Source organism: Pseudochaenichthys georgianus, chromosome 20 (assembly GCF_902827115.2).
Source record: "Pseudochaenichthys georgianus chromosome 20, fPseGeo1.2, whole genome shotgun sequence".
NCBI lineage: Eukaryota > Metazoa > Chordata > Actinopteri > Perciformes > Channichthyidae > Pseudochaenichthys > Pseudochaenichthys georgianus.
In genome coordinates this window covers 12,998,467-13,021,503 of record NC_047522.1, presented here as the reverse complement: position 1 = coordinate 13,021,503, position 23,037 = coordinate 12,998,467, and the positions used below count along the sequence as shown (strand labels likewise).

The 23,037-nt window shown below is 43.0% G+C and overlaps 1 protein-coding gene across 1 annotated transcript in view; it reads left to right on the top strand.

The window, feature by feature from the left end:
- Window positions 1-22,649, top strand: part of phex (phosphate regulating endopeptidase homolog, X-linked) — a 47,666-nt gene extending 25,017 nt beyond the window's left edge. Inside the window, exons 9-22 of the mRNA XM_034108842.2 lie at window positions 234-376; window positions 844-937; window positions 2,781-2,909; window positions 3,154-3,255; window positions 4,025-4,102; window positions 4,280-4,383; window positions 4,534-4,592; window positions 5,133-5,187; window positions 6,265-6,332; window positions 6,434-6,564; window positions 6,887-6,952; window positions 21,491-21,595; window positions 21,684-21,760; window positions 21,985-22,649. Of these exons, the coding sequence (XP_033964733.1) occupies window positions 234-376; window positions 844-937; window positions 2,781-2,909; window positions 3,154-3,255; window positions 4,025-4,102; window positions 4,280-4,383; window positions 4,534-4,592; window positions 5,133-5,187; window positions 6,265-6,332; window positions 6,434-6,564; window positions 6,887-6,952; window positions 21,491-21,595; window positions 21,684-21,760; window positions 21,985-22,087 (1,314 nt within the window). The 3' untranslated portion in view covers window positions 22,088-22,649. The remainder of the gene's footprint in view (window positions 1-233; window positions 377-843; window positions 938-2,780; window positions 2,910-3,153; window positions 3,256-4,024; window positions 4,103-4,279; window positions 4,384-4,533; window positions 4,593-5,132; window positions 5,188-6,264; window positions 6,333-6,433; window positions 6,565-6,886; window positions 6,953-21,490; window positions 21,596-21,683; window positions 21,761-21,984) is intronic.
- Window positions 22,650-23,037: the final 388 nt, after the last annotated feature.

The following is a 23,037-nucleotide window of genomic DNA, read 5'->3' as shown; positions in this document are numbered from 1 at the left end:
CAAATACAAACAAGCACATAAAGAACACAATCCTTCCAATGTTTCGTAAAACCAAATCACCTGTTTTATGATGTATGTATTTGAATTACTTAACGTGTAAGACAAGCAGTCCTTTTTCTACATGCAAACATGATTTACATCATTATAGGTCTCCCTCAATTTGTATTATTCTGAGTTGTAATGGACTATATGTTATATAAGTAACCTCTACTGGATATCTTCTTTATATGCAGTTTGATTGGCTGAGTTTTGTAAAAGCTGTGATGGACTCTAAAGTTGAACCGGTTCAGTCCATCTCCACCTCTGAGCCTGTCATCGTCCGAGCACCGCAGTACTTTAAGGACCTTGTTATGCTCATTAACAGTACAGATCCTAGGTACCTGCACACACACACACACACACACACACACACACACACACACACACACACACACACACACACACACACACACACACACACACACACACACACACACACACACACACACACACACACACACACACACACACACACACACACACACACACACACACACACACACACACACACACACACACACACACACACACACACACACGAACAGCAAAACATTTCATATAAATGTGTGACACAAGACTGTTCGTGTGTGTGTGTGTGTGTGTGTGTGTGTGTGTGTGTGTGTGTGTGTGTGTGTGTGTAAAACAACGTGGTACAGCAAACAAGGAGGGACTAATAAGTATCACAGGATAGAACACACACGCATACATTTAAACAGCCAGATACATCTCATTAGTATATTAGAGTGTATAATGAGATTACATGGCATTATTTAATTAATGTTCATCCTCTCTATCTCTTTCCAGGATTGTAGCTAACTACGTACAATGGAGGACAGTTTTTTCCAGCATCTCTTCCCTTAGCCGTCGTTTCCTTTACAGATACCAGGACTATGCACGGGTTGGTACAGAAAGAATTTTCCAAATTCTGTATTGTTTGGGTCATTCTTAAGGGTTTTGAGTTACTGAAAAAATAAATGGGTAGTGTGTGTCTTTAAAAAAGCTAAAACGTTGGCTTGACATCATGCAGATACAGTTGGAAAATGTTGGAGAAATCCCACTTCATAAAGGATGTTTCCAAAATGTTTATACTATGTATACAGGAAGTTTATTCAGATTCAATACTGGTAGTTAAAAGTATGTGCTACTGTACATACAGTAGTATGATCTCTGTACTACAAGACAGAGAACTGGGAAATTGATCTGATATTTTGAGTAGTCAATCCGTATACCTTCTTATTAACAGTTTTTCTTTTTTAAACCAGTAAAGAGAATAGTAACTGATGGTTTCGTTTTTGCTTTTTACGAGGTGCTGGACGGAACTCTCGGAAGTAATTTCAAAATTAAAGGATAATATTGGAATAACTGTAGAGGAAGTGTAGGGGCTTTCAAGACAGGCTTTTATGTGATATTAATAGTTTAGAAGAAAGGGATATAATCATGGAAGAAACTATTCAGGTGGCGAGAGATTGCAACCTGCTGTCCTTGGCTGTACCTGCAGCGTACCAGATGGTGATGGAGGAGGTGAGGATGGACTCGATGATGGAGGTGTAGAAGTTCACCATCATTGACTTTGGCAGGTTACATTTCTTCAGCTGCCTCAGGAAGAACATCCTCTGCTGGGCTTTTTTGGTGAGGGAGCTACATCTGCTCCCGCTTAAGGTCTTGGGAGATGATGTTAACCAGGAAGCGGAAGGACTCTACAGACTTGGGGGTCTGTGATGGTTTCTAGGTGGGACAGGACAAGGCACTCAAAGGACTTCAAAACCACAGAGGTCAGGGCGACGGGTCATTCAATCCTGCGGTCCTTGTTTTCTTCGGGACAGGAATGATGGTGGAGGATTTGAAGCATGCTGTCTTCCTTTTGCTTTGCAACTGCAGTGATGTTGACATTTATGGGAACAACTGCAGGAATCAACAACCAATAACCAGTTAGAGGGGCATGTCGGCTGGTTAAAGATTGTTTCTCGAGAGATTGATTTTGATTTGATATACTTTATTAACCCCCGTGGGGAAATTGTTTCTCTGCATTTGACCCATCCTAGTGTTAGGAGCAGTGTGCTGTCATTTTGAACGGCGCCCGGGGAGCAGTGTAGGGAACGGTGCCTTGCTCAGGGACACCTTGGTAGCACTTGTTCTTGCCGGGACTTGAACTGGTGACCTTCCAGTTGCCAAGCCAAGTCCCTATCGACTTCGCCACCACTGCCCTAGATGAGGTGGCAAAAAGTTGTTCATGTTCACACGGTAACCCACTGTTAACATCTCTGACATCTCTGAGTTGGTTCCAGTGCTGATATAGCCTATTGCCACCTTATTCCAAGAGCTTTTGGATGAAGTTTGCAAGAGCTTTTGTTTTGAAATTACTTCTGAGAGTCACCCCCCTGCCCTTCCCTGCTCCATTCATCATCGGACCATTTAGTAAGATAATAAGCAAAACAAAAAGTCGCTTTTCTGTTGACTGGTTCAAGAAAGAAAAACGATTTGGTTGCTTTTCCATTTACTGGTTCCATGAAGGAAAACAATTGATAGGCCTCCAAGGTACACCAAGAGAGCTCCAATTAACTTTATAGCATGGCTTGAATGAAAAAAATGATGATACAAATCGTTTCTTTTGCTCTCAGTCCCAACATTTCCCAACCAGTAAGTAGGCTATTCAGAGGCTGAGACTATACCAGTGAAAGTAAGTGCCATGTGGCGAAATAGTCAATGTTACCTTTCCTCTCTGTCTCTCACACACCCTCCAGGTTACCAAGGGAACCACCTCTCTGACCCCGCGCTGGGATAAGTGTGTTAACTTTGTCGATAAAACGCTTGGTTATGCTACTGGACGCCTCTTTGTCAACAGACATTTCCAGGAAGACAAGAAACACATGGTGTGTATGCTTTAGAAATGACATCATGTCCAACATTGTAGGTCAAGTGATTACATGTTGTATATGTGTAACAGATGTCTGTGTTAAGTGTATTTTGTCTGTGTCTCACATGGAAGTGATGTCAGACATTTAAAGTGTTGTCATCTGCGTCAATCTGGGTTTGGGTTAATGTGGCAATAAGACCAAGAGCAGTATTTTTTTTTGTAAACATCCTTGAGTTAATGCGTTTGTGTTTGTTTCTCAGATGGAAGAGTTGATCAAGGGCATTCGCTGGGCGTTCATTGACATGCTGGAAAAGGAGAATGACTGGATGGATAAACCAACCAAGATGAAAGCAATAGAAAAGGCAAGAACAACTTTTTCCTCTGTCCCATCTCAGTCTAGCAACAATCCACTGCCATTGTAATAATCTGCTGTGCTTCCCTCTTATTTGCTCTCAGTTCTAAATTGAACTTCCCAAATAAAGTTGTCTAGCTCTAAGCTGTACTCAATTGTTTTTTCCACTTAGGGGCAGCACTGTCTCCCAGGCAAAATATCTGTCACATTAGCTGAGCAAATGTTTGACTTGCTTTACCAGACAGTCATTCATTCTGTGTGCCTGGTGTTTTTTTACTGGGCAGCGTACAGTGGATTTATCAATGTTTTTTTATATGTTTATCAAACATAAATTGGACGTAGCGCTCAAACAATCATACTAAAATGACAGGCATTTTTGTGTGTGTTTGTATATGTATGTGTATCTGATTTTCAATTATTAAGTAAAGCAACGTACAAAGACCTTTGTTCGTAGAGGAGAGTTGACTTTGAAATGGTACTTTCAAGCTGTACGGTTCTGCTTAAACCAAAACACCCCTGGTTCACAAATATGTTAGGTCAATATTAAAACATTAAAAAATAATCAGTTTCACCGTGGGCTTTTTTTATTGATCACAAGGATGTGAGATTTGTAGTGACCTAAAATCGAACATCATTGCATTTAGATTCTATATCTTTAGTGTTTACACTGTCTCCAATTTGTTCTGTGGTTAAACCGTTGCAGGAAAATTGTGTTAAGATATTGGCTATGACGCTAAACATGTGTTTAAACTCTCCACTCACTATCTTTTTCTCTCAAGGCACATGCAGTCCTGGCTAAAGTTGGCTACCCCGAGTTTATCCTGAATGACACCTACCTCAATGAGGACCTAAAGCAGGTTTGTAAAGCAGTTCTGAAAGCTAGTTGTGTTTTAAAAATCAGTTAGGAAGAACAAACATGGTCTGCTAGCAATAATTGAGAGAGGCTGTTCTAAAAAAAGGTCAAATTCTGGTGTAATATTTGCAGAAAAGTACAGTTTTTTCATAGTGTGTATTTGCATTTGTGTATTTTTTAGCTGAAATACAGTGAGAAAGACTTATATGGGAATGTGATGCAGACGTTGAAGTACTTTGTCCAATCTGATCTGGCCTTGCTCCGAAAGGCCGTCCCACGAAAAGAGTGAGTGTGACTCTGTGAACTTGCTGTGTGACTTTTTACATTTGCTGTCATGTCATAATGGGTGTGTGTGTGTGTGTGTGTGTGTGTGTGTGTGTGTGTGTGTGTGTGTGTGTGTGTGTGTGTGTGTGTGTGTGTGTGTGTGTGTTGCAGGTGGTTTACAAACCCAACAACTGTGAACGCCTTCTACAGTTCCTCCACGAATCAAATCAGTAAGATTTAATATGATTGATTATTGACATATTTTATTTAATTACTTACTGCCTGTCTTCTGAACCTCTGTCAGGAACAATGATGGTGCACTGCATTTCAGAGATTTCAACTATGTATCTGCTTATAATACATTTTTGGGGTGTATAATTTCTTCAAAATGGCAAGTAAGCATTTCAGTGTCAGAAGGAAGAAAGTGAATTGGGGTTAAAAACATGTTGAACTAAAAGGGATGACTGCTTTTTTTATAACATGTCAAGTGTGATCTGATTTATAATAGTTACTCTCTTGATGAATCACACTTTTAATTAATAAATAGCTGTGCCTCACATACAGGCTGAGCTATCTGGGCGACCAGATAGCTTACCTGTGGGCTGACAACTTCTAATCCATCCTGTTTCTCTTTGCTGCAAGCGATCCCCTTTCGCTCTCCCCTTTTCCAGTCTATATGTCCTATATAATAAAGGCAAAAGGCAATCCATAAAGTCTTTGGAAAATGAAAAGAGCAAAAAGAACAACATCATTTTGATCTTCTCTTTTAGGATTTCCTGCTGGAGAGCTTCAAAAACCCTTCTTTTGGGGTAGAGAGTATCCAAGGTGAGAATGAAATAATACGACATGCTTTACTTATACGGTAGATAATATAGATAAGCCACGTGATGCTTTTGATTAAGGAGCAAAGTGAGCAAAGTTAAATGAACGTAGGCCTACTGGAAGAAAGCCACAGGGAAGACTACTACAACACCACAGTACTTTCAGTATGCAATGAAAGATATGTCCAAAATGTGGACGATTCATTTGTTTGTCATCCAAAGACTAAAGCTATTCGAATCTAATCTTTAAGAAAGTTCAAGCTAATTTTAGAAAATTGAAAATAAAGTTGCGAGAAATGTACACATAGAACTGGCTATAGCACTAGAGTATAGGCTGTAGCTAACGTGAGTTCTACGGAGTTTACACAAAACAATATATAAACTATCAATCCCAAAAATACTCTTTTTATATAACTTACTTAACATATTTAACAGACATAAAAGAAGACTATTTTTGTAGTAATTTAACCTACCAAGAATGCAAAAGAAGGGTTGAAGCAGATTGTAATCATCATAAACCATGTGGATGTCCTGCTCACATTTGGCTTCCTAACTAAGTCACATGATATATTGGTCACATGGTGGACTTCATTCCAAATGATCTACTGCCAACAGGGGGAGACATATCTAAAACATAAATAATAATGTCCTGATGAGGACATACAATTACAATTAACAAGTTATCTTCTGCCAGCAGGGGGAGACACATTTAAAACATAAATAATAATGTCCTGATGAGGACATACAATTACAATTAACAAGCCAAGAGGATGCCAAAATAGTTGCATCATGATGCCAATTTCAAAGAAAGTCTGAATTCATGCGTTATCATTCAGCCAACAATATACACCAATTATTTTATGGATACCAATTAAGTATAAAGCACATTTTGACAGTATACGTTTGGATGTTATATGTTAATATGAAGTGCATTAGTATGAGATTTCAAGCAATAGTTTACTTAATAGTCTTTCTCTATGCATGCAAACCATTTAAATCATCCTGTCCTGATTTTCATTTGAATTATGTTGTCACACATTTTTAAAATGCTGTTGTGAATCCACTTTTCATCTGTTTCCAGATCTTTAAGCTACGGTGCCATCGGGGTGATAGTAGGACATGAGTTAACACACGGCTTTGACAATAACGGTAAATACTGATTGACAAGAATGACCTTAAACATCAATATCATAATAATATTTGACACAGCTGTTGGGATTTTGTTGTATTTGATCCCTTTTCATGAACAGGTCGCAAGTATGACAAAAATGGCAACCTTCACCAGTGGTGGAGCAACTCCTCTATAGACGCCTTCAATGAGCAGAGCCAGTGTATGATTGAACAGTATAATGCCTACCATTGGAAGGAGGCAGGACTTGATGTAAGATTTTGATTTTACAACAGTAAAATAAGCTACTAAGTAACTTTTCTTAAATCCCTGGAAATATTAAAATACATTTAAATAATGACAATGTAAAAAATATTCTTGCCTAATGCAGTTTGACACTTTGCAGGCTCTGTTGAGTGTGTGTATTCAGTGTCTTTTTAATTTTAGTTGTGGCATATTAATTGAGTTTATTAGTCAGCATTGCACAGTTGAGAGTCTTGATTTAGAATTTACTTTAATGATTGTAACTTTTGTAATCACTTGGAGAAGGATAAAGTTATGAAAATCAGTGCATTGTGGATGTTTTGTTGTGCAGGTGCGGGGCAAGAGGACTCTGGCAGAAAACATAGCAGACAATGGAGGAATGAGGGAGTCTTTCAGGGTAGGATTTTTTTCCTTACACTCATGCGCTTCTCTTAAAGGGGACCTATTATGCAAAATCCACTTATTCATGTCTTTTATACATAAACATGTGTCCCCTTTGTGTAAAGAGATTCTGAAAGTTTCAGGAAAAAATATTTGCTCACTTTTTGTCCTTATCCATTTGTATAAAAATCTGTCTGAAAATGAGCTGATCACTGCCACTTTATGATGTCATAATGATTTGTCGGCTTGTGTAACCATTAACCAATAACCAACCAAGATAACCTTATCACCTGAATCTCCTCCTCGAGCACCATTGTCTTCTTTTTAACCAAATATCTCGCAGAGGGGCGTGGGGAGTGGCTCCTTATTTTCATCTAAAGTAACAGACAGAGAAGGCTTCTCAGTTCTCTAATTTCCCCTCCTCGACTCCCCTCTCCGACTCCTATCCTCGTGTCTTAGTCCCACCCACAGGAGATGCGAGCGGAGGAGTCGAGGAGGGGAACCGTGGAGAGAGGAGTGGAAGCAGCAGACGTAATGAGAAATCCTCTCCTCTGGGCGGTTATTTTAAAGAGACGTCCATTAATGATGACAGGAGGCACAGCAGCACTCTGTCTGATGGACAGATGTGTTCGTGACGACTTATATATTTACTTTTAATTCATTCACAGGGCGGTATAATGAGACAATAACAGGCTACAGATGCGAACATATACAGACTGTATATCCCCCCCCCCCTCTCTGGTCGCTGAAATGGGGAATTGAAATTACGGGCCAAAAGTTTTATTTACAAGTATAAAAAGTAAGCATAGGACACCAAACCAAATGAGACCTGTTTTTCCGCCGCATCTACGCACTGTACAACACGCACCTACACACAGTAGGCTACAACACACACCTACACACAGGCAGTGTGTTTGTACCAAGCGGAAAACTCTGGGGAAGAGCCGGGACGCCAATACGGAAGTGCCACACACTGCAGGTCATATATTGGCCGATAGGCGATGACTGCAGAAAGGAGCAATTTCCATAGACCCCCATGTTAAAATGCCCAACTTTACAGCAGAAAAAAACATGTTTCTACCCCTGGCTGCAATACATATTATTATGAATATAGTTAGATTCCACCTTCATGATTATGGATCTGTGAGTGAATTGTTTTCTAACACGACCCTTTTATTTATATTAGGTCTTAAAGTTTTTGCATAAATTAGGACTTGATGTAAGTCTGTCAAGTGACTGCTGCTGCTAGCTTCTTGTCTCTCTGCTAGCTGCTCCGTGAAGCTACAGGGACTCTGCCTGCTCAGTTCATCCAGGGAACACAACTTGACCCCGGCCGTGTTTGTTTGTTCTTCATGCTTATATATCGGACTATTCTGACTCGCTCTGTGGTTGAAACAGACAGTGCATGAATGCGGTTTTGCGGTAAGTGAAATTCGAATACTTTATTTATGTGTTAATGATTTTAATCAGTTACATAATGAATGTTAAGGCTTGGGTTAGCGTGTAAGCGAGTGGTAGCTACATCAGTGCTAACAATGCTAATCGTAGTGTCCAAGTTAAAATCATAGACTGTATATATAAAGGTTGAAATGAAATAGACAAGTGTTAAGCGTTAAGTGGGATAATACTGTAGAACAAACGGCTTCTGTTTCAGGTTGATAAAATATGGTCATCCTTGTAACTTAGAGAGATATTTTATTATGTAGGTAGGAACTGTATGCATCGCTAAGGTTAATTTAAATTGGCTATGCTCAAGTATGTAGACAAGCTAATGTCGAAGTAGTGTATGTGAAATCAACCTCACAATAAGATGTGTGTATATTACAAATATTAATGTCATATTTCAAGATGATTTCTTAGATATTACAATATGGTTGGTTGAGCTGGAGTTTATTATTGAGCTTCCATGTTAACGTCACAGTCATATCTGAAGAACGAACCCAAACCTTGTTGTTTTTATTAATTCATTACCAAATTGGTAACACAAAGTTACAGTAAAATAAAAAGGACCCTGACTCGGACAATACACAATCCAACATGTTCAACAGAAGATAATCAGTTATATTGTTTGTACACATGGTACTTTACATATATATATCTGTTTGTTTAAGGTGTCCAGGTGATGCAGACAGGCTGGACCAGAGAGTGAGAGACATAACTGGACTCCACACAGCAGTGAACTTTAGTACAGGTACAAAGACTCTTTTGTTCATACTGTACAAAAAATCAAGAAAGATATTGGTTTAAATGAATGAAGTATTGACTTTAATACACTGATATACATTCCATTAAACAATACTAAATACTAGATCACTTACACATCAGTTAAGTTGAGGGTTTTTTCCATGCAAAAAGTTACATTTAGATGTTAACAAGCAATATCACTTTGTCAGCTTTCTAATTTAATGTATTGAAGGCAAAGATATTTAACACATAGGGAGAACTGCTACTATTTATCTCTCAATGTTGTCTGTAAAAAACGTGGTAAAAGTTATTCTTTCAGTGAGCAAGCTTCTACAGTTGCACTACGTTTTGATAACAGTTAAATATTATTTTGATAATAACATATATTTCAATGTTGATGAACTTCATACTGTTCATTCATAATCTGATTGTCTTTGTAGCTCACTGTTGAAATAAAAAAAAAACATTACAATTACAAAATAATTATATCTACAGCCCCAAAACACACAAACACACCGCTTTCATAAATAACACACTTGTTCTGCAATGATATGTTTTATGTTTCCTGCCATTTTTGTTAGGAAAGGACATGCCTGAAAGACACAACATTTTCTCCTTCTCTGAGGGTCAAAAAGAACATCCAAGAGGAACATTAAAAGCTGATGTTATGAGATGTTAAGGCCAGGGGCCTATACTACGAAGCTGGTTCAACCTAACCTGGATATGTTTGAGTTAGCAGGTTGGCCTAATCCAAAACATACGCGCTCTCGCTAAGCTGTACTACGACGCTGGTTATCAAGTGGATCGCTCAAGCCAGCCGTTTCCTATCTAGTTAGGTGCGCGTTCACATGAAAGGGGTGGTATTTGGAGCATTCGACCAATCACAAACATGGAGAAGCGCACTGACAGCGCAGCGTCATACTTCCTGAATGAACAGTGAACTTTAATACTAGTCAAAAATGAAGAAGTTAAACTTTAAACATCCATGACTTAAACACTTTATCCAGGATAAAAGCCACATAGCTGCACCTGCAAGGTGAATACAGCTGGCAAAAGAAAAAGTGTTTGAATGCGTACATTAACAGGTTTATGATATCACTGCCCCGTCTAAAACACGATCTGACTTTAATTACATTTGTCTCGAGTGTTTCGTCAACTTAATGTGTTGCTTAAAATAATACTTCTGCATACAGTATGTGACACTGTAAGTGTTGCACGGCCAGATACGGCTCAAGAAGCTGACTCAGATAAGGAGATATATGATACATTATGATGTGATATGAATGATAATGGGACACATCGACGTCTGCACTCAGTGTACTTATGTTGTGGCAGATATTTAAGTAAGCTTTCTTAACGCTAATGTTATAATAGTCGGATTGTTGTGAAGATGGGAGGTGATATTCTATTCATTTTCACGTTCACACAGTCGGTGATTTTTGCCGGCCGTCTTTCCTGCAATGGCAGTTTTTCTATATTTCCTTTCTCCTGTAATATGACTTGATCGCTTTAAACTCCGCACACTGAGCTCTGATTGGTCAGCAGGCGGTGCTTTCACTGAGTTGAACTCTTAGCCTGCAACCTAACCTGGTCCCGACCAGGTTAGCCGCTAAGCATAAGTTACAATGGAGATCTAGCCTGCTAAAAAGAGAACCAGCTTCGTAGGACCGGAAAGCCGGAGTTTTCCCTGAATTTAGCCGGCTAAGAAAAAATCCTGCTTCGTAGTATGCCCCCCAGTACAGGACATTCACTAAGAAACTACTTTTATTGTGAAAACACAGTCAGCTGATCGAATGCACCTATTTCCACATCTACACTCCATCAGCTGATTATTTCTATTTGCCTTCCTTTATGAGCTTCACATCACTTGTACCACAGAGTTTGCAACGTCACAAATAAATGGGGCCAATCTTCAGTCAGATGTGAATGTGTAATCTAACATTTTCAGTCAGAATAATGGACAAAAGAAGTGCAAATACAATTTATTGAAATGTGAACCAAAAGTTAATCAAACATGTTTTAAATAAAAAGCACATATGGACAGAAGGTGTAAACCTATTAAATGTATAAGTAAACACATGTAGTCAAATAAAGTGACAGACTAGGCCTGTGCAGTTGGTATCAGCTTTGCCCAGCATGGGCTCCTCCATCAGGCCTGGTCCTCCTCGCTGATGAAAGACCCTCAGTCCTCTCCAAACCAACAGACAGGACGTCCATCACACGGAGGTTTCTCCCTGAAGTCTCTGCAACTCTCTGGACACCATGCTGTCTCAATCCGTCCACACTGAATATGAGAGGGGGAACATGAAAATAATAAATGCTTTAGACAATAGCAAATATAAAGTTGACCGTTGAGTTGCTCAGTTTTTTTAGATTGTCAATACTATTACTGTATAACTAATATCTCAGGTTAAGAGGCACATTCAAATAAAGATTGGTCTTTAAATGCATTTTGTCTTTTGAATTGTTTGTCTAAAGTCAAGGATCGAGAACTGGTACTTAGTTTTAATTATACAGTCTGGTTATTATGCTGTTTGGAGGAGGCCTCACAGGTAAGAGCACTAACTAGCTACCATCACATGTACCTTAGCTTGACTTAAATGTATTAAACGTATAGTTAAGTGATATCAAAATATAAATAACTAATGTCATGCAAACATATTAATATTTGCTTGATTCCAGTGTTGAATTTTAATTTTAAGATTCTGAAGTATTATGCTAAAAACTCAATAACTTAGATTATTATTCAAAGTTTTGCTGAATAGTTTCATGTCCGCTTACCTTAGAAACGTAAAATGCGACGGCAGTGTGCAGATGGGGAGCATGTTAGCTTAGCTTGGTAGCTTCAGCTAGCTCTGGAACTTCCAGCTCGGTGACAGGAGGTCCCGCCTCGGCTCCGCCTCTTTGCCCTTATAGAGAACCGCAGTGACGCGTCCTAAAACCCGGAAGTAAGTTAGCATTTTTACCACGTCCGGTTCCTTCGATAAAAAGCAATGCAATTTCTCCATAGGATTTTGGAAAATAGCTCCAAATAAGGTCGGTGTTTGACACAAATTGAAAAGACAGATCACGTTATGTTCTCCGACATTAAATACATCAGCAGTGACCCCGCTGGTGATTTTTGAAGAGTTTACGTGTCTGAAAAACGATGGTTGTTAACAAGTGGCTGAATAGGACTACAGAAGTTGTCCAGGCCGTTTTACATCATTACACCGAACACGTGAAACATTCCCGCTAAGTTTGTTTGCCCTGTTCTGCTTGAAAGCAAGTACCTGCCTCCTGCAAACTGTTCAAACAAACACTTCAACTTGTACCATTTATTTGAATCCATATTCAAACATACAGATTGTATGTTTGAATATGGATCTTAAATTGGCGTGACGTTGAAGCAGCAACCCTGCTGTAATTCCTTTATAGCATAACGTTAGCATTTTGTTTCTTGCGACTAGATTTATGCTTCGAAAATTATAAAAGTAGGATAGACATGTGGATATTATCCGGCTGAACAAAACGTGATCCGTCTCTTAAATGTGTGTAAACCACAGACCTTATTTCGAGCTATTTTCCAAAATCCTATGGAGAAATTGCATTGTGTTTTTGACGAAATTTACCACATATGGTGTTCTTAGTTTCCATACCTCCTGTGTTTTACGAGCGACTTATCAAGTCTTGGCAAACGGCATAAAACATGATTAAACGTGATAGTATATAAAATCATGCTCCTATCTACAACCTATAGAAATACAAAACGGCGTCAGTTTAGACGTAATTCTGTCCTCCTGCTTACCTCATAATTTATGTGAAAACATTTCATAACATTAACACAACATATTCGAGGTGGTTTTAAATAACATATCCGTATTTATTTATTTCTCCAAGTTATGTTTTTGTGTGCACTGAGGAGTCTCAAACAGGCGTTTGTTAAATCATTGGTTTTAATCAATTTGTGAAAATGAATTCTTCATATATGATAAATGAGAGGTAATATTTTATTTATGGTATTATTTCCACATATTTCACTCCATTCTTCCTTCTGCCAACGGTGTCGCTGTCACAGTCTTAAGGAGAACCCAAATGCAGCACTCGAGAAACCAAGGAGAATTGGTAATATCCTTTATTGGAGATTCCACTGGATCGGAGGAATACCAACCGGGCAGTATAACGCACCGGAGGACAGCGGGCAGAAGGTGAGTCAGGGACAGGCAGAGGGTCAGGGAGTAAGCGAGGCGGTCAGCGTGGATACAGGCAGGGTCGGATAACAGGCCAGGCAGGATAGTCGAGGGACAGGCAGGATCAGGAAACAGGCAGAGCAGGCAGGTCGGGGTCGGGGACAGGCAGGGTCGGAACCGGGTAGGCAATCTAGTGTTGAACGCGGGAGAGACAAGCATGAGGCAAAGTACAATCTGGCAAAGAGTGTGTGTCAGGTGCGAGTTTAAATACTGGCAGAAGCTAATGGGTGCAGAAGAGAAAGAGAGTGAGTTAACGAGTGGGTGTGGAAAACAGGTGAGACAGGTGAAGTGAGACGGCTCCTGACGTCCCTAAATGCTAATCTACAGATGAAGGTGGGAGGTGGGATTGTACTCATCTGAAAAAGTTCTTTCCGCCTCCCTCTCCTGCCCCCTGTGGGAATCTGCATCCTCATCAGAAGCCTGCCCCTCGCTGTCCTCCTCTGACGAGCTGACGGTAAGAGGAGAGACTCTCCCTGTGTCTCTGCCCGTCAACGTGACGGACTTAGACGGTTGCTCGGGATTACGCCGATGGAACTCCCTGATGAGCCGGGGGTCCAACACATGACGAGCTGGAACCCAACACCTCTCCTCAGGGCCGTAACCCTTCCAGTCCACCAGGTACTGGACTCCTCTTCCTCTGCGACGGGAACGAAGAAGTCGTCGGAGAGTGTACGTAGGCCCGCCGTCAATCATCCGGGGGGGTGGTGGGGGAGGGATCGCAGGAACCAAGGCACTCTCTCGGACAGGTTTGATCCTGGAAACGTGGAAGGTGGGATGGATCCGCAGAGTCCGAGGCAGTCTTAGCCTTACTGCTGCGGGATTGATTATTCTGACAATCTCAAACGGTCCAATGAATTTAGGTGCAAGTTTCTTTGAATCCACCCGTAAAGGAATATCCCGGGAGGAAAGCCATACCTTTTGGCCCACCTGGTAGACAGGTGCTTCAGAACGTCGGCGGTTGGCAGAGGAGGCGTACCGGTTGGCCGAACAGACGAGAGTTCTCCGGGCTTGATTCCAGGTTTGTCGACAACGACGGATGAAAGCCTGGACGGACGGACAGGTAACCTCCCTCTCCAGGGCCGGAAACAGAGGGGGTTGAAGCCCGTAAGCACACTGAAATGGGGACAGCTTGGTGGCCGAACTGACCAGAGTGTTGTGGGCGTACTCGACCCAGAGCAGCTGTTTAGCCCAGGCCGCTGGGTTCTTGGAGACTATACATCGTAAGGTTGTCTCCATCTCCTGGTTCTTTCTTTCTGTCTGACCGTTGGACTGCGGATGGAAACCAGATGACAGACTGACCGTGGCCCCAAGGAGCGTGCAGAATTCCCTCCAGAACACCGAGGTAAATTGAGGACCACGATCGGAAACCACATCAGTAGGCAGCCCATGGAGCCGGAACACATGGAGCAGGACCAGCTCTGCAGGCATTAACAAATTCCCTGGTGTCCTCCTTAAGTGTTGCCCACCAGAACCTTTGCTGGACTACCTCCCATGTGCGTTGGATCCCAGGATGGCAGGTGAGTCTGGAGTTATGAGCCAACTGGAGAACATCAGACCTCAACGTCTGCGGAACGAACAGGCGGTTCGGAGGACAGGCACTGGGTCCCGGCTGGTCCTGCTGGGCAGCCTTGACCCTCTCCTCCACCTCCCAGATGAGGGCGGCGACGAGCTGAGAAGTCGGAAGGATGGTGTCCAAACCCCTGGGAATGTTACCTCCCTCTCCAAACTGACGAGAAAGAGCGTCAGCCTTAATGTTCCGAGAACCAGGGCGGTAGGAGAGGGAGAAATTGAACCGAGTGAAGAAAAGGGCCCATCTAGCCTGTCGGGAATTCAGTCTGCGGGCCGACCGGATGTACTCCAAATTCTTGTGGTCGGTCCACACCAGGAAAGGTTGACTGGTCCACTCGAGCCAGTGACGCCACTCCTCCAGAGCCAACTTCACTGCTAGCAGCTCCCGGTTTCCCACATCATAATTCCTTTCCGCTGGAGTCAAACGCTTTGAAAAGAAAGCACAGGGATGGAGTTTTTGGCTGTCCATTGCTCGCTGAGACAGGATGGCTCCCACCCCCATATCAGAAGCATCCACCTCCAAAACAAACTGTCTTACAGGATCGGGTACTCGGAGGATGGGGGCGGAGGTGAACCTCGCCTTAAGGTTCTGGAATGCCTCCTCAGCCGAGGAGGACCACTGGAACATGACCTTAGAGGAGGTCAGGGCTGTGAGAGGAGCGGCCAAGGTACTGTATCCACGAATGAACCTCCGGTAGAAGTTGGCGAACCCGAGGAACTGTTGTAGCCGCTTCCGGGAATCTGGAACCGGCCAGGAAGTGACTGCATCAACCTTGCAAGGATCCATCTCGATGCTCCCTTGTCCCACGATGTATCCCAGAAAAGAGACAGAGGATGTGTGAAACTCGCACTTCTCCGTTTTAACAAACAGCGAGTTCTCGAGTAATCTCCTGAGAACCGCCTGGACGTGGTGCACGTGTTCTTTCAGTGTCTTGGAAAAGATCAGGATGTCATCCAAGTAAACAAACACGTGTCGGTCCAACATGTCTCGGAGCACATCATTTACCAACGCCTGGAATACTGCAGGGGCGTTGGTAAGCCCAAAAGGCATGACTAGGTACTCGTAGTGCCCCGAGGTGGTGTTGAAGGCTGTCTTCCACTCATCCCCCTCGCGAATACGTACCAAGTGGTATGCGTTACGCAAGTCCAGCTTCGTGAATATGGTTGCTCCCTGCAACAACTCAAATGCAGAAGAGATAAGAGGCAGTGGGTATCGATTCTTGATTGTAATGTCATTAAGACCCCGAAAGTCGATACAGGGCCTTAGGGTCTTGTCTTTCTTCTCTACAAAGAAGAACCCTGCGTCAGCAGGTGATGAGGACGGGCGAATAATCCCAGCCGCCAGAGCGTCATTGATATAAGTCTCCATGGAAACTCTTTCCGGAGCAGACAGGGAGTACAATCGACCCCTGGGAGGGCTGGTGCCGGGATGCAGGTCGATGGCACAGTCGTAGGGCCGGTGTGGTGGTAGGGAAGTAGCCCTCGACTTGCTGAATACTTCCTTGAAGTCCAGATATTCCGGTGGAACTCCTGTAACATCCAGAACTTGGCTGGGGTTCCCCGAGCGTTGAGGCACGGCAGCCTGTTTCAGACAGATCTGATGACAAGAGGGGCTCCATCCCAAAATGGCTCCCGTCTCCCAGTCAATGTTAGGGTTGTGGCGGCGGAGCCATGGGTAACCCAGGATAAGCGGGATATGTGGAGACCGGAGAACATGAAACTGAATAGTCTCGTGATGGTTCCCAGACAGGAGCATGTGAACGGGTACAGTCTGATGAGTCACTGTCCCCAGCAGGTGACCGTCTAAGGCGTTGGCTGGAACTGGGCGAGATAAGGGAACCCGGTCTATACCCAACTGCAGCATAAGCTCTTCATCCATAATACTCGCGTCCGAACCAGAGTCAATAAAAACTGCAAGAGCCTGAGAGCTATCCGGCAATAGCAACCTGGCGTGGCTCAATGGTCTCTGAGTGGGAACAAATCCAGGGGTTTGGCTCACCAGTATGTTCCCCATTACTGCTGAGCCTTGCCTTTTACCGGGCAGTGAGAAACGAAATGGCCGGCCCGGCCGCAGTAGAGACACAGGTTACGACGTCTGCGATGCTCACGTTCCTCCAAAGTGAGGTTGGTGCGACCCACCTGCATGGGCTCATCCCCCCCTGGTTGCGGCTCTGGAGTGAGGTGAGGAGTCGCAGCCAAACTCGGACGTCGGGGCGCCCAGGCATGTTGAACTTCCGCCGATCGTTGCTCCCGTCTCCGTGTCTGGATGCGCCGATCCATGCGGGAAGTCAGTTCAATCAACCCATCCAGTGAATTGGGCAAATCAAACGACACAAGCTCATCTTTGATGTAATCCGCCAACCCACGCAGATAGGCGTCACACTGGGCTGCAGAATTCCAGTTGCTGAGGCGGCTCCGGGTGCGAAACTCAATGACATAATCCACTATAGATCCATTACCCTGGCTCAGGTTCAATAGTCCTCCTGCAGCGTCTGGACCCACAGACACGGGTCCAAACACCTTGCGCAGCTCCGCAGAAAAAGCGGGGAACGAAGAGCAGGTGGGTGTTTGTTGCTCCCATTCCGCTGTGCTCCACAGTCGGGCTTCCCCAGTCAAATGATTGACCGTGAACGCCACACGAGCAGCTTCAGAAGCGAAAGTGTGTGGCTGCAGTGCAAACAGGATAGAACAGTTCGTAAGAAACGGGCTGCAGCCCTCCGGTTCCCCGGCGTAGCGCTCCGGAGTTCCCACCCGAGGCTCCGGGGTAAATCCCATCAGAGGTGATGCAGAAGCGGGTGTCGACGGCATAGGAAGAGGCGCTGGAGCGGCCACTCCTGCCACTAGCTGCTGCACAGTAGCCGTTAGCTGCTGTAGCTGCGCAGCTAAATAGGTTAGCGTCTGGTCATGTGAAGATGTAGCATGATGAGCCTCGGTGGCCAGGGCGGCTATCGAGGCTTCCTGCCTCTGGAGAGCGTCCTCAACTCTCTCGAAACGGTCTCTTGGTGAAGAGGAGTGCGCTGGGTCCATGTTCTGGCCAGATTGTTCTGTCACAGTCTTAAGGAGAACCCAAATGCAGCACTCGAGAAACCAAGGAGAATTGGTAATATCCTTTATTGGAGATTCCACTGGATCGGAGGAATACCAACCGGGCAGTATAACGCACCGGAGGACAGCGGGCAGAAGGTGAGTCAGGGACAGGCAGAGGGTCAGGGAGTAAGCGAGGCGGTCAGCGTGGATACAGGCAGGGTCGGATAACAGGCCAGGCAGGATAGTCGAGGGACAGGCAGGATCAGGAAACAGGCAGAGCAGGCAGGTCGGGGTCGGGGACAGGCAGGGTCGGAACCGGGTAGGCAATCTAGTGTTGAACGCGGGAGAGACAAGCATGAGGCAAAGTACAATCTGGCAAAGAGTGTGTGTCAGGTGCGAGTTTAAATACTGGCAGAAGCTAATGGGTGCAGAAGAGAAAGAGAGTGAGTTAACGAGTGGGTGTGGAAAACAGGTGAGACAGGTGAATGGAAAACTACTGGTGAATGATGGAGCAGACTATGACAGTCGCAGTTTCTCGTCTCTCCCGTTTTTGTGCTTAGTGCGTACGCATTTTTACTTAACACAAGACTGTTCAACACTTCATTCTGCTTCACTCTTTAACTAAACAACTGCGGATGTCTTGAAAGAATCTTTCGCTAAAGATTTTGAAGATATCCGCGTTCTTGTGACACGTAAATACTACGCTTCCTATGTTTTGGTGCGGACTGCGTTCACACCAGCAATGAACCGCTCCAGAGTTCGCAAGCAAGCGTTCCGAGACCACCTATTTTAGCGGACCAGAGTCCGGTTGTTTAGTTCACTTCACAGGTCTCGGATTGTGTTCACACCGACCCAAATGAACCAGGGTTCAATTCAACGGACTATATCACACCAGCCTTTTATATATATAATTACAATATAGTAATGTTCCATCAGTGTGTGATTTATTAACTCCTTCATGCATGAATTACAACAAACTAAGGATATTTTCATCTTTATGCATGAGAAACATGTTTAAAACTGATTTTTAAGTAATATGTGTTTAACAAACCAATGAACAAAATTATATATTATGCAAAAACTATAAAATACAATACACAAATATTATAATAAAATCCACTGTTGTGCCTGATGTGCAACTATACCATCCGAAACCCCTCACATGTACAAGAAAACAGCATTAAATTAGCAGTCTCTAATGTAGTGACCACAATGCATTAAAGGGTTTTAAAAAAAAATTGCAATTATAAACAAACCATGTAATAACACTGCAATTACACTATTTAGGAGTTTTAGGTCTGATGCCTCCAGTGCTTTGGCTGATGTTGTGGAGGCTTTTCGCATCATCTCTTGCGAGGATCTGTACTCAGCCAGTTTTCTCTTGAAACATTCCGGTGGCTTACCAACATGACACAGGTGTTTGGTGCTGAGATGTCTCTGGAGGTGCGCTGGTTTCATCGAGCTGTTGGCTAGTTTCTCCCCACAGAAAAAACACAATGCCTGGGGCGGGTTGCCGTTTGTTGACGTGAATCCCATCAAAGCATACGCCTCCTGATATTGACGGCATTTTGTTGGCTCAATTTTGGCTCTCTTTTTTTCTCCGTTGTCCACGTTCCCTGCTGTAGTGCTGCTACGTTTAAACCACAATTCCATTTCAATGTCTATTCGTTATAATTAGTGCTGTCAAAATTATCGCGTTAACGGCGGTAATTAATTTTTGGAATTAATTGCGTTAAAATATTTAACGCATTTAACGCATGTGCAGAATGGCCCGCCCCATACGTGCCACCAGTGGCAGCGCCAGGGTATGGCTGGGGTAGGCTACACCCATACCAATAAATGGCTTAGCCCCACCATGAAAAATGATGATAAAGTAAGCAAAATAAAGTCTGCCAACTCGCGCGGAGTAAATTGCACAGACAGCAGTTAGTAAGATTGATTTCAGTAGCCACGGTTTTGAAAACTTTTGTCACGTAGTGATCGTCTTCTCAATAGAACATCTTTGATAACGGCGTGGTGTTGTTGCAGGAAGTCCCGACGGAGAATACTTTTACCATATTACAGGGGTGCACATAACTGGTACGCAGGTTATGTGCGTAATCTGAAATGCGTACCGTCACTTGTGTCACAAAGCGCATTTGCGTACTGACGTACTTGTGAAGCTTTTCCAGAAGGCATCCTTCGGTCTCCGTGTGCACAGACAGGGCTGCTGTTAACGTCGGTCTGTACAACGGACTTGTGCCAAAACTACGCCAACCGGCTGTGGAGGGAGACTCCCCCCCCCTTCACTGGAGAACTGCGCAAAAACAGCTGATCACAACGTTCACACTCTGTCGTTCACCCTCTGTCGTTCACCCTCTGTCGACTTTCCTGAAGTACTCCCCCGTTGATAGAAATCAACACGTAATGAATTAAGACCCCACGGTTTGATGATTGATAGGTGTGTGGGTTGTCTTTCATTTTGACACGCAGAAAAATGTTATAATAAACATAGATACTGTATGTTAAATGGATATATCCGCCTTCTTTCATTTATCTTTCCATTCCCAACAATATACATAAATAAATGGCATATTTTGGACATAGTTCGAATGGTGATTAATCATGATTAATTAATTTTTAAGCTGTGATTAATCTGATTAAAATTGTAATCGTTTGACAGCCCTAGTTATAATATAATATTGCAACTCGCTTTCCGCTCAGCGTGGTTCCGGGCTAGAGCCTGATTTAGCTCTGGTTCTTAGAAATTAGATGTCCTTCAACATGGCGCGCTGAAATCCATTTCCGGGTCACTACCAGAGGACCGAGGATTCGAGGAGTCGAGGAGGGGAAATTAGAGAATTGAGAAGCCTTCAGAGAATCAGCACTTTTGAAACAGGGCTGAAACAGAGGGGATTATGGGATGCTACAATGGGTGATCTGTTTGGTATTTCGAGCCAAACTCTTCAGAGACATGTTTGTATATATCTGAGACCTATAATATATTGTTGAAAAATAGTATAATAGGGGACCTTTAAATTATTTGTTTTGTTATTGCGAACATTTTGTTCTTTTCTATGGAAAACTATAGCTGTCATTTAGGTTGTATTGTATTAAAGTGTGCTAGTAATCCTGGATGAATACCATTAACTTGAGGCTGAAGCTTTTATTTGTTTTTGCTTATTATTAATTTAATATGTGTTTTATATTGGCTAACTGTATTCTTTGATGTACAGTCACTTATTACAGTACATTCACGCAAAATCAGATTAGAATTTTGTATTTAAATCATGTGATACACTTTCGTGGTCTTGTGTAAGAAAAGCAAAAATCCTCCCACATATACATCAACATATATTTACAAAAAGTAAAGATAGAAAGTCCTAACCCTAATCATCTGTAAAGAGTAAAATACTATAAATCTCATTATTGCGATATTAAGTTAAGGATACAGAACTGCCTGTTTTTGACACCTCAAAATATCCTTTGCAAGAAAGTATTCATTAAAAATTCTCATGTCATGTTTAGAAGCCCAGGAGAGGAAATGTCTTTATATTTGTGTGCAGGCGTACAGGCGCTGGGTGGATGAGATCAGAGGGGGTGAAGAGGAGCCTCTGCTGCCTGGAGTCGGACTGAACAACAACCAGCTATTTTTCCTGAGCTACGCACATGTATGAACAATAAGACGTCTTCTTATTTCTGGTGCGGAAAGTGAAGTACACATAGAATATGAAATAATCTATACAATGTTTTCTGTAGGTGAGATGTAACTCATACAGACCAGAAACAGCCAGGGACCAGATTCAGACTGGTTCTCACAGTCCACCAAAATACAGGTGAGCACGCACGCACGCACGCACGCACGCACGCACACACACACACACACACACACACACACACACACACACACACACACACACACACACACACACACACACACACACACACACACACACACACACACACACACACACACACACACACACACACACACACACACACATATCCAAACACTGATTGATGCACACAATCCTTAAAACCTGACAATTTTTACCTGCAGGGTAATCGGAGCAATGAGTAACTTTGAGGAGTTTCGGAAAGCGTTCAAATGCCCCGAGCCATCAGTAATGAACAGAGGTGCAAAGTCTTGCAGAGTGTGGTGACCTTTGACCTCAGCTCGACCCTGAACCAGGCCCAAGCTTTCAGCTGGACATCTGACAAAGAGCTTGATGATGCTGGACTTAGCCAACACAGTTTACATGATGTTGTGGCTATGTGAAAATAAAGAGTTAACAGAAAAAGTACTCTTACGTTTAGCGTTAAAGTGTGTGTGTGTGTGTGTGTGTGTGTGTGTGTGTGTGTGTGTGTGTGTGTGTGTGTGTGTGTGTGTGTGTGTGTGTGTGTGTGTGTGTGTGTGTGTGTGTGTGTGTGTGTGTGTGTGTGTGTGTGTGTGTGTGGGTGCGTGTGTGTGTGTGTGTTGGGGGTGGGTGGGTATTTGCGTGTGTGTTGGGTGTGTTTACTGTGATGCATCTCAGTTCCGCCTTGGTTTCTTTCATCCCTTTCATGTGTCAGACATTTGTATTCACTTTGGAAAAGTTCAGCCTGAGGCAAATTAACTCACAGATTTACAAGAATTCAGACTACAAGTTGTGCTCTCTCCATTAGTCAGAAATGTAAAGGATACATGTCATGATATGTTTTTTTTCTGTTTTAATAAACCCAATGTTCAGGTTTTTATGATATAATGATTAAAATACAGAATATTATCTCTCTATTGTTTTTTTTTTTACATATATCTGACAACATGTTCATAGTCTAGTATTTTAAGAGCATTACGGAGCCCCTAAAGGTTCATCGGAAAAAAAGAGAGAGAAAGTATTTCATTCGCACAACAGACTTTCTATGCAGCACCAGCACACACCAGTGGCTCACTTGGCTTTCCATATTTGTGTAGATGTGTGCATGTGTGTGTGCGTGTGCATGTGTGTGTGTGTACACAGTGAAGGAGGTGTGTAAAAGGCACAGCTCTTTGTGCGCTGGTGCTTCTCTTCTCAGAGGCTGAGTTACACGTCCCGCTGCCTCCTGGAGCTGCAGCGATTTCAGGAAGTGAATG